Source organism: Trachurus trachurus (assembly GCF_905171665.1).
Source record: "Trachurus trachurus genome assembly, chromosome: 17".
Classification (NCBI taxonomy): domain Eukaryota; kingdom Metazoa; phylum Chordata; class Actinopteri; order Carangiformes; family Carangidae; genus Trachurus; species Trachurus trachurus.
The window spans coordinates 3,885,095-3,901,487 of record NC_139900.1 but is presented as its reverse complement, the minus strand read 5'-3'; the positions used below and the strand labels follow the sequence as shown (position 1 = coordinate 3,901,487).

General features: G+C 41.5%; 1 protein-coding gene across 2 annotated transcripts in view; it reads right to left on the bottom strand.

The window, feature by feature from the left end:
• Positions 1 to 12,451, bottom strand: part of cavin4a (caveolae associated protein 4a) — a 225,517-nt gene extending 213,066 nt beyond the window's left edge. For both annotated transcript variants that reach the window (XR_014596127.1, XM_083992036.1), the window contains exon 1: positions 11,896 to 12,451. Coding sequence is in view for 1 of the 2 variants with exons in the window: in XM_083992036.1 (XP_083848162.1) it covers positions 11,896 to 12,303 (408 nt within the window). In the remaining variant the exon portion in view is untranslated. The remainder of the gene's footprint in view (positions 1 to 11,895) is intronic.
• Between the last annotated feature and the right edge of the window lie 3,942 nt (positions 12,452 to 16,393).

Genomic DNA, 16,393 nt, shown 5'->3' with positions numbered 1-16,393 from the left:
GACAACATTTTTTTTTTTCACGTGTCTTGCCTCACTCCCGAGTCCATGACCAGCAGATAGACACCATCCTTTCGACTGTGCGTGCAGTAACAAGGGAGATAGAGCCGTATCGCCCGTAATTAGCTTAGCTCAAACACTGGAAGTGTATGGGTAGTGTTAGCCTGCCTCCACCTAAAGTCGCTAATTAGCTTAGCTCAAACACTGGAAGTGTATAGGTAGTGTTAGCCTGCCTCCACCTAAAGTCATCAGAGAAACTCTTCAGCAACTCTAAAGGGAAACCAGCGGGCCGATCTTCGTCTCAGAGCTGACAAAACTCTCCGGTAAGGCATCTTGAGCGGTCAAATGCCGCTAACGGGACGAGATCGGTCAAAACGGAGGGTTCAAGCAAAGACGCTTTATTTTGGCTCAAGCTAGCTACATCGAGGGTAGGTTAGCTTCCTATTTCAAAGTAAAAGCACAAATTCTATCGTCATGCTTTTCTGTATGTAAAGGGCAACGGGTGTTTTATTTTGTGAAAGTAAGTGATTAGTAAGTGCATTGGTCACAACGGCTAGCTTGAGTAGCGCCGAATTCGTCCGAATAAAATTGTAAACAGCTGGTATTTAGACAAATTAACGACACACTGCTGATCTAAACGGCTACTTTCATTTAATTTCATTTTCCTTTATTTGTTCGAGAGGGACAGTGTACATTAATGAACATTTTAAAAGGATAAAATGTAAATGCACCCAATTATAGCCAATAGGCTAATTTCCGTTGGCAGTACCCCTGCCGGATGGAGCATGGCAATGAGACCTATAATAAAGGTATACAAATTACATTAAGACAAATAAATAATTGTCAATAATTCTCACCTAAAAATGTTAAAATGTAGATAAAGTGATATATTTACAGAGTTTAGAGCTAAAATGAAATCAGCTTCTGACTGCTGATTTCGGCTCGGGTAGGAGGCAGGCTAACACTACCCATACACTTCCAGCGTTTGAGCTAAGCTAATTACGGGCGATACGGCTCTATCTCCCTTACTGCACGCACAGTCGAAAGGATGGTGTCTATCTGCTGGTCATGGACTCGGGAGTGAGGCAAGACACGAAAAAAAAAAGTTGGCGTATCCCTTTAAAATGTTAATTGCTCTTTGGGGCTTTGAGTTTCCTAATGCTAAGCTAGGCTAATGTGGATCATCTCCTCTGAAGCTGCTGGATGGATTTTCTAACTTCGAGCTCTGAACCTTTCTCGTCTCGCTCTGTAAAGATTTTCTTTTCTTTCCTTTTTTTTGTATGTGTGCCGCTGTAAACCGACACCGCGCCGCCGTCTCGTGTGTCTTTCCTCGGCGCAGCAGGAATAATAAATAACCGCGCTGCTCGTTTCAAGATGATGGAGGCTCAGATAGAAAACATGATATTCCTCAGAGACGCTCGCTCAGACCCGAGCCGACGCCTGCAGCCACCGACTCACCGAGCTGCTTCGTTCATCGGATCGAGTTGTTCTATTTTTACAGAGGAGTAACTGAGACAGGAAGCTGCTACACCTGTAACTCAAGACAGGTGCTTTCATTATGATAATTGAATTAATATCCCAGCGGATACTAATCCTCACCCCATAGATATAATCTTGTGTTTATGTTTTAATTAAAAAAAACAAAAAACATTTCTAACTTCAGCTCCACCTGTGCAGCTGTTGCAACGGTCAAATAACCAATAAACTAAAGGGATAACTATGAATAAATACATTTTACCAAGATTTATTTGCTTATTTATCAGTTGTTACAAGTAGAACGTCATTTATTTTATTGTTTACTCCACACACCACACACTACAGAATTGAATTTAAATGTACATTCACTTTACTTTTATGGGTATTAAAGCAGAAGTGAGTGATATATTTGTGTTAATATAAGTCTTAAATAGTTGTATCTTCCGACAGCAATCACTTACATAGAGTGTTTGGACTGAAACACGGGTCTGTCAGTCACTCTGCTCTGCTCTGAGCCGAAGAGAAAACATTTATCGTATCCTACAGTTTTTATCCAATGAGGAGAGAGAACGGCATGCAGGGCTGTGTGTGCAGCCAAGGAACGCCGTGAATGTGGCGACGTAGGGACGAGGACTGTTATGGTGCGTTCAAAGAAACTCGTAGACTTGTGTTTTTCCGACCTGTGAAGTTGTATCAGTTTGATCTGGTACGACTTCACGGGTCGGAAGTTACGAGTGGCCGTTATAGTGACTTTCACCGGTAAAACAGGTCGGAAAAACACGAGTGGGTTGCCTGAAACGCTACAAAGTCGTAAGTTGTGACTTGAAGCTGTAATTTACGATTTCAAAAGCATGCCTGGAACGCAGCATTAGCGAAAACGACCGGATCACTCACTTCTGCTTTAATTTAATACTGTTGAAATTTGAGAGTAATTATGATACGGTGGTTTTTAAACTTTAAAAATCACATTATTCGATGCAAATCTAAATTCAAAAGTTAAATCTTCCAGAGCAAGTTTAAGCTTTTAAATCTTAACATTTTTTCATTTTGAATTAAATTAGAATTAAGTAGTGGGAATTTGAATCTTAATAAGAATCAATCAAAGGTGCAACGTGAGATTTCAGAGCATGGTTTAATGTGACTTTGAGTCATTTAATATAAATCATCATCTATGCTCTTAACTTTCCCTGAACCTTTTATCATTAAACCAATAGAGAGCAAACATCAGGAACATACGGGAACAATCGGCCGCTGCGGCGCCCTAGCAACGCCCTAGCGACGCCCTAGCGACCGGCGACTTTGGACCTGAGAGACGATTCATCCTAATTAAGCTGCAACGATCACACTCATTAATCAGGGAGGAGTCGTCGGAGCGAAGCCACACTGAGAATGACACAGTAATTACAGCGGCGGAGCAGGAAGTGGGTCAATGTCTGGATTAATAACACACACACACACGCACACACGCACACACACACACACACACACACACACACACACACACACACACACACACACACACACACACACACACACACACACACACAGAGAGAAGCAGCTTCAACTACCATTCAGACTGAATCATTTTTATCTTTGTCGTTTAGGAAGGAAGGAAGGAAGGACGGACGGGGAAGAGGAAGGAAAGAAAAATGGAGGGAAGGAACAGATTAGGTCAAGGAAGGAAGCAGAAGGACGGACGAAGGAAGGAAGGAAGGAAGGAAGGAAGGAAGGAAGGAAGGAAGGAAGGAAGGAAGGAAGGAAGGAAGGAAGGAAGGAAGGGGAAAAGGAATGTGGAAAGAAGGAAGGAAAAAGGAAGGAAGGATGGAGGGAGGGAACAGATTGGGTCAATTAGATCAAAAGAGGGAGGAAGTCAGGACGAAGGGAAGGAAAGAAGGAAGGAAGGAAGGAAGGACGGAAGGGGAAAAGGAAAGAAAGAAAAATGGAAGGGAGAAACAGATTAGGTCAAGGAAGGAAGCAGAAGGAGGGACGAAGGAAGGAAGGACGGGGAAAAGGATTGTGGAAAGAAGGAAGGAGAAAGGAAGGAAAGCAATATGGAGGGAGGGAACAGATTGGGTCAACTGGGTCAAAAAGGAAAGAAGAAGTCAGGACGAAGGGAAGGAACAGATTAGGTCAAGGAAGGAAACAGAAGGAAGGAAGGAAGGAAGGAAGGAAGGAAGGAAGGAAGGAAAAAGGAAGGAAAGAAATATGGAGGGAGGAAAGAAAGAGGAAGGAAGAAGAAGTAGGACGAAGGAAGGAAGGAAGGAAGGAAGGAAGGAAGGAAGGAAGGAAGGAAGGGGTAAAGGAAAGAAAGAAAAATGGAGGGGAGGAACAGATTAGGTCAAGGAAGGAAGCAGAAGGACAGACGAAGGAAGGAAGGGGAAAAGGAAGGAAGGAAGGAAGGAAGGGGAAAGGATTGTAGAAGGAAGGAAGGAAGGAAGGAAGGAAGGAAGGAAGGAAGGAAGGAAGGAAGGAAGGGGAAAAGGATTGTGGAAAGAAGGAAGGGAGAAAGGAAGGAAGGAAAGGAAGAAGGAAGGATGGAGGAAGTGAACAGATTGGGTCAATTTGACCCAGAATGACGACAGCAGGAGGGTTAAATTCACTGAATGTTAAAAAATAAATGAATGAAAGTTAGGAAGTAGAGTAAAATGTAGCGTTCGCACCAAACCGCAGACGCCTTTTGTTTTTTGATTATTTAGGAACATTTACAGTTAATTATCTGGATAATAAAGAAGTGAAAACTACATTTCTCTAACAAACGAACGCTGTCCCTGCAGTAAAGTCGTGCTAACGTTCGCTGGGCAACCTCAGAAACATCATAAACTAAAACCCATTAACTCGTCTAAAATTGCTGGTTGTCCTCTGATGTCCGTGGCGGTGAACAACAGGCGGCCTCGCGGCGCGACATCCATCTTTTTCTTATTACTGTCCCGTCCCCGGGCCGGGCCGGGCCGCTGGACCGCCGTCATCACTCAGCCGCCACCGAGCATCGATGATGATGAGCGTCTGTAACAAAGCGCTTGTTGCTTCCTGTTAAGCGGCCGCAGCTGAAGCTCTATATTAGGAGACGAGCGGAGGCCTCAGAATAACCGACAGCACATCAGTCATGAGGAAACTCAACACTGCAGAGATGATCGCCGCTGTCTGGCTGTTCAGGAAACATTTAGAGCAGCAGGGATGACGGATCTTCTTCCTCTCAGAGTTCAGCATTAATTAATTACATGAAATTATAGGAGAAATTCTGCTTTTTATGAAGTCCTGCTGTCTGTCTACACCTCGATTATTTAAATGAAGACCAGGGCCGTTGTATAGGGGAGAAAGGTGATGATAACTCTAGGGGCCCAGCGCCCAGTGGGGCCCATAAAAAACCCCAGTAGTCTGATCTTTGTATGACTGATTTATTCTGCATAAGACCCTGACTAATACTCATAGTACACTGTAAAAACTCAACATCTTTCAAAGAATATTTGTCTTATTTCTTGTCCAAATGTCTCATTTCTAGTCAAAACTAATCTCTTTCCACTTAAAATAAGACTCATTACCTAACATTTACTTAAATTCTCAATAAATAGAAAAATCTGCCAGTGAAAGTAAGTTTTTTGTGCTTGTAATAAGGAAGAAAAACTTCACTATCAGATTTTTTCTACGTATTCCAAGTGAAAATATGCTTCAAAGAAGTAAAAAAGTGTCTAAAAACAAGCTACTTTTAATATGATGTGTCTTATTTTAAGTAGAATGAGATTTGTTTTGACTAGAAATTACATTTTGACTAGAAATAAGACAAATATTCTTGCTAAGATACTTGAATTTTTGCAGTGTAATGCTGCATTAGCATCAAAACAAAGTAGGCTAAATAAAAAAATTATTATACATACGTAGTCTAAGAAAAAAAAAGGAAAAGTTAGGGGGAGGGGCCCACTTTAGTATTCTTTAAGGGGGCCCAGAATTCCTAGCAACGGCCCTGATGAAGACTCACAGATCAAAGGAAGAGCTCATGAATAATGTGAAGAATATTGGAGGTTCTATTGTTTTTTTTATTTTTTATTCTACGTTTATATGTGGAATCGGTCACTGCTGCATATGAATTGAAGTGTTTCTGATCAGATTTGAACAACTTCTTCTATTATGTTTACCCCTGGAAATTTTTGCCCACCTCCCCAGGGTCAAATGAAAGGTCACTGTGGCCTGGTTTTTGGCGAGGAGGTTTATCGTTGGGTCAACTCTGGATGTCCCGAGTTTCAGGATGAAAGTCCATTTTTTAGACTTGTAATGCATTTTAACAACATCCATGACCCTTCAAGTCCACCTCCGCCTATGGGATTTTTAATGTATTTTAAGGTAAATTTTTTAACTAACAGATATCACCATGAAACTTACCAAGTTTATCACTTACATGAAGACAAATATTTTTTGTATCACAAGTTTTGTCAAATGTTATGTTTCAATATGTAAATCAGGCAATATCTAATGAAATACGCTAATGCTAATTTGCATACATTTCCAGAACCGAAATCTGAACAATGGATAAAGCCTCTTTCAAAATTCTTGTTTTATTTTGTTGACATATTAGAGTCAGGGGTTTTTACAGAGGGGATTTTGGATATCTCTTTTTTTTTTATCACTCTGTAAATGAGAAAATACTGTCACCAGCCCTAAAGCCCATAGAGCCCTATAGAAATCATGTGTTTTTGCACCAAAAACAACTGGCCAGGAAGGGGTTAAACATGTTGAAACCCATGTCAAAAGTTATTTTCATGTTTAGTCAAGACCCAGCCCTATATGTATCACAAATATTTTGGGAGTAACTGATGTCTAAATTTTGTCCAGGGGTCATGGATGTGGTACAAATTGAGGGAGCATCTGAGGGTTAAAGGGATAGTAGCATTTTTTTTTAAAGTGGGGTTGTATGATCTACAAATAGCTCCTAAGTACTTTAATTGCAGTAGAAGACTCTGCACTCCTCCCGTTAGCAACGCCAGCCCATAATAGCCCTGCCCAGAGATTTACAACATACATTGTTGTGAATTAACCCAAAGAAATGGCCTAAAAGAGGTTTTACCTGAAAAAAAATACACAGTTCCATTGTTCGCTATAATATAATTTTTTCCAGCCCTTCAAAGTGCAGGAAAAACCTTGGACCTAACCAACTGCTGATCGGCGGGCGCTAACCCTGGGCGGAGGGATACGTGAGTTGGTTAGGTCCAAATAAAAACTGTGTTTTTCCTGCACTTTGAAATTATATTATAGCAAACAATGGAACTGTGTATTTTTTTTTCAGGTAAAACCTCTTTTAGGCCACGAAAATAGGCCGTTTCTTTGGGTCTGTTCACAACACTGTATGTTGTAAATCTCTGGGCAGGGCTATTATGGGCTGGCGTTGCTAACGGGAGGAGTGCAGAGAGTCTTCTACTGCAATTTAAGTACTTAGGGGCTATTTGTAGATCATACAACCCCACTTTAAAAAAAAATGCTACTATCCCTTTAATTATTGGATTTGTATAGTTTTGTAGCTATTACTTGTCGGCGTTAGCTTCACCTCTAAAACTCTTTGCTGTAGCGCCCTCTGTCGGCCACAAATTGCACAACAACGCCCCCCACCCCTCCTCGCTGCCTCCTCTTCCTGTACGTCGACCCTGTGATGAGCTGCCGTGTCAGACTGTGACTGTGACCGTGTCCCCGCTGGCAGAGCAGAGAGGCAGGACGCCGTGATCCCAGAATAAGTCTCTCTGTCACGGATCCACAGCAGCTGTCGGCAGCACATTGCGCTCCGGTTTCTATTCTGAAGCAAAGAGGCTGCACATGCAGGAACCAGGGCAGCAGCAGCGTCCGACACCGAGGGAACGTAACGTATATATCTGCTGCACAGAGTTTAATCCTGGACTAAAGGTCACAGAGTCCAAGACGCTGCAGGAAAAACCAAGGAAGACTACATGGAATAAATAAAAGTGTGAAAATAAGAGTCTGTGCATAGGACTGAACCAACTATCCAAAACAACATTTAATCAAATGAACACTTATAGAGATAGTTCAACATTTTGGCAAATTGGCCCATTTAATTGCCATCCCTATAGTCATACAGTAGCAGTAGGTTCGTTACCTTTAATTGTCGGTGCAAGCTATTTTTAGAACGGCGGAGCAGAGCCGTGAGCTGCTCAGAGCTACGCTATGCGGAGGCTCATTATGGGATTTCTTGGTTTCCCTCATCAAACTCATCAAATACACAATCCAACAACTCCACAACGCTCTGGTGGACAAGTTGTGAGCTGCACATTCACCACGCTATGAGATAATAACACAACGTTACCACACAGAGTTGTTTTAGAGGGAAATTCATGCAAAACCGCTGATGCACGTTGCCTTCAGGGACAGTTTTTCATCAACAGTCTCTGCATTTCCCTCTAAAACAACTCTGTCTGGTAACGTTGTGTTATTATCTCATAGCGTGGTGAATGTGCAGGTCACAACTTGTCCACCAGAGCGTTGTGGAGTTGTTGGATTGTGTATTTGATGAGTTTGATGAGGGAAACTAAGAAATCCCATGAGCCTCTGTAGCGTAGCTCTGAGCAGCTCACGGCTCTGCTCCGCCGTTCTAAAACTAGCTTGCACCGACTATTAAAGGTAACGAACCTACTGCTATGACTATAGGGATTATGGTGATGGGCCAATTTGCCAAAACGTTGAACTTTAAGTATCTCTCAGATTTCATTATAAAATGTCCTTACAGGTGATTTTATTAGTAAATTTCACTGATTTCTTTTAAACTATTTAGGAATTGGAGTTTTGAAACGTCTTTAATCCATTAAAACTCTATTTTATCTATAATTCATGTATTAATTCATCCCTGTGATGTTATTTTATATTTTAAAACCTTTTTAATCCATTGAGTTTTACAGAAAATCCATCATATCGATGTTTGGTGTGAAAGTCTGTCCTGCACCACGAGACGAAGCTTCACGTGTCGACTCAACCGTGAGATTTGTTTAATAAAAACGTTTTTTGCTTTTCCAGACCAGTGGTTTCTAAAAGCAATTAAATCTCTTCCTTCCTCCTCGTTTGAGAGTTTGTTGAAACTCTGAGGAGAATGAATGATCTTGTTTTCATGCGTCTCACCTGACCTGATTAGAGTGGTGTGGATGAGAGTGTGTCCTCTCAGCGTAATGAGGATGCTGCTTCTCTAGAAATTGGCCGGTGTTACCGAGTCGATGGCTCTTAAGTGTTTGAACTGAAACCAGCCTCGGCTCTCAGCAGGGCCGTCGCTTAATGAATTGAGCCGAGGTTCATTTGAGTTAAGATCTCTCACAGCTTGGCAGCCATGCAGGTTGTTTCGGGCCCGAGGGGGGAAAGAATCTACTTCACTTCTGATACTCAGCTTAATTATTATGCTCTGGAAACCTGGACCGGACCTTGGATCCTCCCAGATTCTAGTGATTAATAAAACATTTTCATTTCCTCCATCGAGAAGGACCGAGTCCAGCAAACTACTGTAGAACCAGAGCGTCAGAACAAACCTCCATGTTGCCTCGTGTTCGCTACCAGGGCCGTTGTATAGGGGAGAAAGGTGATGATAACTCTAGGGGCCCAGCGCCCAGTGGGGCCCATAAAAATCCCCAGTAGTCTAATCTTTGTATGACTGAATTATTCTGCGTAAGACCCTGACTAATACTCATAGTACACTGTAAAAACTCAACATCTTTCCAAGAATATTTGTCTTATTTCTTGTCCAAATGTCTCATTTCTAGTCAAAACTAATCTCTTTCCACTTAAAATAAGACTCATTACCTAAAAATTTACTTGTTTTTAGATAATTTTCACTTAAATTCACAATAAATAGAAAAATCTGCCAGTGAAAGTACGTTTTTTGTGCTTGTAATAAGGAAGAAAAACTTGCTCCACTATCAGATTTTTTCTACTTATTCCAAGTGAAAATCTGCTTGAAAGAAGTAAAAAGTGTCTAAAAACAAGCTGCTTTTAATATGATGAGTCTTATTTTAAGTAGAATGAGATTTTTTTTGACTAGAAATGACAATTTGACTAGAAATAAGACAAATATTCTTGCTAAGATACTTGAGTTTTTGCAGTGTAATGCTGCATTAGCATCAAAACAAAGAAGGCTAAATAAAAAACGATAATACATACGTAGTCTAAGAAAAAAAAAAGGAAAAGTTAGGGGGAGGGGCCCACTTTAGTATTCTTTAACTCTTTCGCGACCACACTAATTCCTCAGCACATCCGCTCAGGACCACATGTTTTTGGCTATTTGTTTACCTTTTATCTCACGTCGAACCGAACTCTGTACGTCACCTAGAAACAAACGGTCTTCACGTGATTGAAGAGTGACTTTACAACGTGCTCCACGAAAAAACGGCGAGTTTTTCCGCCGTTTCGTTCGTGAGGACGAAGTAGAAGAAGAGAGCTGGGTTTCTCCAAAAACGGAGCTCCCGCTCTAGTTTCAGAGAAAAACGCACTTTTGTGTCAAGTGGCAATCTGCTCATTTTACCGGTACTCTGCAGTGTGGCATGTCTCCCAAATCATTTCTACGGCTAAATAAATATATTTGTAGGCATATCTGGGGGGTGTGGCAGCCTGGAGAGCAGCGGTGCAGCGGTGTGGGTCTCTGGCCGCAGCGCAGCAGCTCCGGGACACTGCTGTGTGACTGGCCGGCGATGAGTGCTCTGGGGCGGGGGGCGGCCGGTCACAGCACCCGCTGCAGAGCGCCCGCTCTGCTGCACAGCGCCGTGAAAACAGCCGTGATAACGGGCTTTCAGATCCGAGTCTCCAAACCATAAACGTTTGTAACAGCACCGGTAAAAGTCGCCACATTTGTCGTCGGTCGCTTTTGTCAAAAGAGGGTTTGGAAAGTCGCCAGATTCAGCGAGAAAGTCGCAACACTGTAGCCGACAGCCGCACAGCGCTGCAGCTGTCCCCACAGCAGCATTCAAGGAGAACGATTACTCAAACAAAACCAAGATCACACAGTTTATAAAAAATATTATGTTTTGATTTTAGTTTAAAACAGTTTTACATATCAGAGGACTACCATATTCACACACAGGGTACCTCAGAGTGTCTATTATCGTAATCTGTAAAAAAACGGTTTTGACGAGTTTGCTCGTCAATGGTCGTGAACGTTCGGCAGGCTGTGACGAGTTAACTCGTCAATGGTCGCGAAAGAGTTAAGGGGGCCCAGAATTCCTAGCAACGGCCCTGTTCGCTACACCACACCCAGGATTAGTGTTCAGTTTCATTGGGTGATAATATGTCACATGACTGAAGCTAAAGACGCTCTCTCTTTGAAGCAGCGTTACATGATCAGGGCTGCAGCCAATAATCACACCAATGATCGATTAATCTACTTATTAACCATGGAAGGATTTGTTGCAGGTCAAAATTATCCAAAGATTCACAAGAAGAAGGCATTGGAGCAGCAACGTTTTCACTTTGATCTGGACAAATCAATGTTGGAAACCAATTAGTTGATTGATCTATCAAGAAAATCATGAAAATGTCCTTAAACATCTTTGAGCACAGACAGAGGTCTGAAAATACTTGAGTCTAGAACAATTTCAGCTATTTTACATAGCTATGATACTGTACATTATACTCTTTCTTTTTGGTAAATGATTCGTCATTTGTTTATTGATTAATTAAACTATGGAACAGTTTGAATGTCCAAACATAATCCAGTTCAAAAAGAAGTACAAAGAAATGGTTTTCAATATGTACAGGAATGAGGGCGTTTGACAACCACAAGGTGCTTATTATTATTTATTTGGGTATTTACCCACTTAGTTTTATTTGTTGCTCTGTTGGTGCTACCTTCAGTTTGTCTTTGTATATGTCTTTATATACTGTATGTATATGCCTATATATTAGAGAGATAAAGATTAGTGATTAGTGACAAGGAAGCATGATAGCTAATTTATGATTTATGTCCATTACTGTATTCTTTCTTATTTCTTTTAACTCATTGAGTTATGCAAGTGTCAGAAGAGCGACAGGCACAAACAGAGCACCTTTCATAAAAGACGCTGTATCTCCTTTTCTAGAAAAAAAGCAGGGATTTTGGTGAAACCCAGCCATGTTTAGCTTGACTTTTCTCAGGAACAGAGGCACGTAGAAACAAACGGTTTGTGGCTATTTGAAGCATGAAGTTTCACCTTTCAAATGAGCCAAGTATGTGTTGGTGGCAATAATATAGAATACACTGTGGCTCTACAAAAATCGTCAAAAATGGTCTAAATTGCCGGTACACTTGACTAAAACTTTGGAAAGGAGCGCGGCACTCAATGAGTTAACATATCCGAAATAAACAAAAACTAAGTAACTAAAAAAAAAAATTGACTAAACTCCTTGTCACTGTCAAATAAAGAAAAGTCCAAACTGAAGCCAAAGTTACAGCACTAGGTGGTTCTGGTCTGGTCTCACCTGGTAGATGACGACCCGGAACTTGTTGCGCGTGAGCAGCTCGTCCTGCGTGGACTCGACCTTCTTGACGCGGACGTTCTGCTTCTCCACGCGCGTCCGCACCTCCTTGACGTTGGCGCTGACCTTGCGGGTCTTCTGCAGCAGCTTCTCCACGGTGCCGCTGGTGTCGGTGTGGTCCTTGGCCAGCTTCAGCACGTCGCCCTGGATGGTCTTGATGTTGCTCTCCAGCTCCAGCTGACGCTCCTCCATGCGCTGCTGGCACGACTGCACGTTGTCGATGATGCCCGCCACCCGCTCCAGCAGCGACAGGATGGTCAGGGCGCTGATCGGGTTCCCGGACTCGTCCTCTACGCCGACGATCTCCAGCTTTTCCTGGACGCCCGCCGTGCGATACTTGTGCTGATCCATTGCGCTCGTTTGATGTCTCAAACCCCTTGAATTTGAAGAAAAGTTGCTTCAAAAGATGAGGTTTTAGTTGGGGGAAAGGGGACCAGAGCTGTTGGGGGCAACCAGCAGGGAGACAGCAGGGAGAGTGGCAACACCCAACAACCGCTAACTCCCAAACTCAGAGAGGGGGAAACTCCACCTACCGCTGTTTAAAAAAGGCTTCAGGATCCAAAGGGAACCTGAATTCAGTCCTCTTGTGGACGGGGGCCAGGTGGTAAACTCAGAGTGCTCACACGAAAAGCCCCCCCAAACCCCTCCTCCATCCAGCTAAAAATAAAAACTCTTTGTAAGGCGACACTCGGACATTTTGGGAAGACGCTAAGAAGCAAGAGGAGGGTGGAAATCCCCCCCCTCAACCAAGTCCTGCTCAGCTTTGTTGGACCCACACGGATTGATTCATAATTTTCCGTCCCTTGCTCATAGTTTTTTCAGACTCTTTCAGATCTTTATTGTATAGATTAGATTAGATGAGTTTATTTGTCCTTTTCAAGGAAAATTGTTTTCACCATTTCGTGCAAAGCGGCCTCGAGAAGTGCAACTTACATTCATTTACATAACATTCCCACATTTCATACACCACAATTACATAGAGACATAAGAACATAAAACATAGATATAAGAAGATATAGAAGATATAAGACCCCGCACCCCACATTTACATGTATACATTTCCCCTGGTTATGTTCTTTTCCTTCTTTTCCTTGCACACTTTTTATTGCAAGTTCCTCTTTCTTCTATTTTCCTATATTTAGGTATTGTATCGGTCGTATTTATTGTTTCTGACCGTGATCATTAGCCATTACCCAAGTCCTGCTCAGCTTTGTTGGACCCACACGGATTGATTCATAATTTTCCGTCCCTTGCTCATAGTTTTTTCAGACTGTTTCAGATCTTTACTGTACAGTATAGATTAGATTAGATGAGTTTATTTGTCCTTTTCAAGGAAAATTGTTTTCACCATTTCGTACAAAGCGGCCTCGAGAAGTGCAACTTACATTCATTTAATGTACATACATTCCCACATTTCATACGCCACAATTACATACACTGCAAAAACTCAACATCTTACCAAGAATATTTGTCTTATTTCTAGTCAAAATGTAATTTCTAGTCAAAACAAATCTCATTATACTTAAAATAAGACTTATCACATTAAAAAGCAGCTTGTTTTTAGACACTTTTTACTTCTTTCAAGCAGATTTTCACTTGAAATAAGTAGAAAAATCTAATAGTGGATCAAGTTTTTCTTCCTTATTACAAGCACAAAAAACCTTCTTTCATTGGCAGATTTTTCTACTTATTTCAAGTGAAAATTTGTTTGAAACAAATGAGAATTATCTCAAACCAAGTTCATTTTTAGGTGATGAATCTTATTTTAAGTGAAAAGAGATTAGTTTTGACTAGAAATTAGACATTTTTAGAAGAAATTTAAGACAAATATTCTTGGGTAGATTTTGAGTTTTTGCAGTGTAGAGACATAAGAACATAAAACATAAGACCTACTGTAAGACCCCGCACCCCACATTTACATGTACATCCCCCCTGGTTATGTTCTTTTTCTTCTTTTCCTTGCACACTTTTTATTGCAAGTTCCTCTTGCTTCTATTTTCCTATATTTAGGTATTGTATCGGTTGTATTTATTGTTTCTGACTGTGATCATTAGCCATTACCTTCCATTAGGACCTAATGTATCCAGTCACGACAGCTTAGTATAGGCTATTCATTGCACTTTACCTTTGTATAATTGATGCAGTTTCTATTGTTGATATTCAATAGTATTTGAATTCCTCACACTCAGACGTGTGGGAAGGTGATTGGTTTGTGTCACACAGCCACTCCTATTTAAGATGGCTTCCTGTGTTGGCACTTAAACATTTGCTTGAAAAAGGCCTAGTAGCTAGCTACCGAAACGTTGCAATAAATTCTGCAAGTTGCAACTATGTGTGCGGCCCGGGAACTCTTCTTCATTTAATGCAAACAGCTGCGAAACATGTACATCAGCAGCAGCTCTGACAGATGCAAAGATGCCACAGTTGTCTGGTCTGATTACACAGCACTGGAATGTTTTCGGGGATTAAACATTGCAGCTCTGCCCTTTTTACTTTCCCCATGGGGGAGGCAGCTTGGATTGGGGTGGGGAGTGTGGGGGGTTGGGAGGGGGTGCACAGTCCAAACATTGACCGAGCCTGAGATCTGAAGCTCTTTATAGAGAGACGACTGTGACTGTGACTGTGAGGAGTGTGAGAGCGACGCTGCTTTAACACTCGCTCCTCTGAACTGGTCTCAGATGTTGAGCTGTATTTAGTGGAGTGATTAATCGCCGGTCTGCAGCTCAGTGTGAGTGTGAGTGCACCATCACACTCCCTTTGTCGTCCGTTAACAACAATGTGCTGAAAAGTGTGTCGTCCACAAATACACACACTGTCTGATGTGATAAAAATAACACACTCAGAGGATTAGCTTCCCTGACTTCCTTGCACACAGTCTCAAGTCTCAGTGCGTTAGCTTTAGCTTTAGTGCTAGCAGACAAGAAAGCACAAAAAAACCAACGACTTTGCGTAACAAACGTAGCATCTCCACCTGTCTCTACGCTCATGCTCATGAAGCCTCAGGATGAAAATATTTTCAACTTGCATGTGACGTACATTCACCTCAACTGGTCTTAGCACTGATTTATTATCTTAATCTAGACATTGTGTAGCCAAATACTCTATTAGCTTCAAGGTTAGCATCCCGTTGCTGATCTACGTCATTAGATGTTGGTATGTGGGTGAGTATTAGAACGACGTCTCATGCAAACGTTAACTTTAGTTTAGTTTACTAACTGTAGAACTGACTGTTGTTCAGTCTGTAATGTCTCATTCCAGCTCCACAGTGTTAGCAGCTACTGGTCCTACTGGATTTTAATGGCGAACATTAGCAAGTAGGGGTGCAACGGATCAAGGATCAGATAACAGTTATTGAGTCACGGATCGGATCATTTTCGAGACTTGATGCTACATTTGTTTTTTCAGTGTTATCATGTTACCATTTAGCATTTGACATTAATATCTGTTTAGCATTAGCAGCTAACACATCTAACTGTGTAGTACTGTGTTTCAATAGCGAGAAATGCTGGAGGTTATAGCCTTGTTTCCCTATTAGCTTGTCTGTAACTTAAAGAGACCCAGAGAAGTTTGCTTTTGGTTGGTTATTATTTTCAATAAATATTATTTTGTCTAAGTTATTTTGATATTATCATTTAGTGGTCAACTCGGCCAGCATTTCCTAGTTTCGGTTTCGCAGACGCTGTCATGCGGGTCATGGGAATAACGCGGTCGGATCGCTAGTTGGCATCGTTTATGGTCAGAACTACGACGGTATCTGACTGTCTTCGTACCTCCAACTTTCAGTCTTGATCAATGAAAACATTCTTGGCAAATTTCGTCCGCTTTCGTCCGTCTTGCGCCGGTCCAAGAATTTCACCGTGCGCGCGGAGGCTCATGGGAAATGTAGTGTGAAAACACTTTCCTAAACTCCTCGTAGTCTCTTTAATGATAGCTAACATCTGACGCTATTCCAGTTTTTCTAGCATTTGCAGCTAACACGTTTTACTGTAATGCTACATCTGACATTAGCCTTGTTTTTCAAAGATTAGCAGACTTTATTGGATTAAGATTTTGCCCACATGTCAGTTGAAATAAGATGTAGGCTAACTGTGTGTATGTCAGATTATATTGGTTGAATTAAATTAAATGAATTAGTCATATGATGAGAATTCAGCTTAAAGTGGAGGTTAAATTTACAGTGTTTTTTTAAATTTACTTTTCTTGTTTCATAACAGTTTTTTTTCTATTTCTCCCTCTGCAGTTAAACTTTATTAATTTTCATGTTCACTTTTTCACTTATTGCTCCTCCTCATGAATTTATCTCTGTGTTCAGTGATTTTTCAGTCCGACACTCTGTCGTCTATTCCCCGTCTTTGAGGGAGGGAGGTGCTTTTCTACTTCTCTTTTACTGAATGAACGTTGGATCTCTGTTTTACAGTCGACTCATTACTGGATCTGTTCG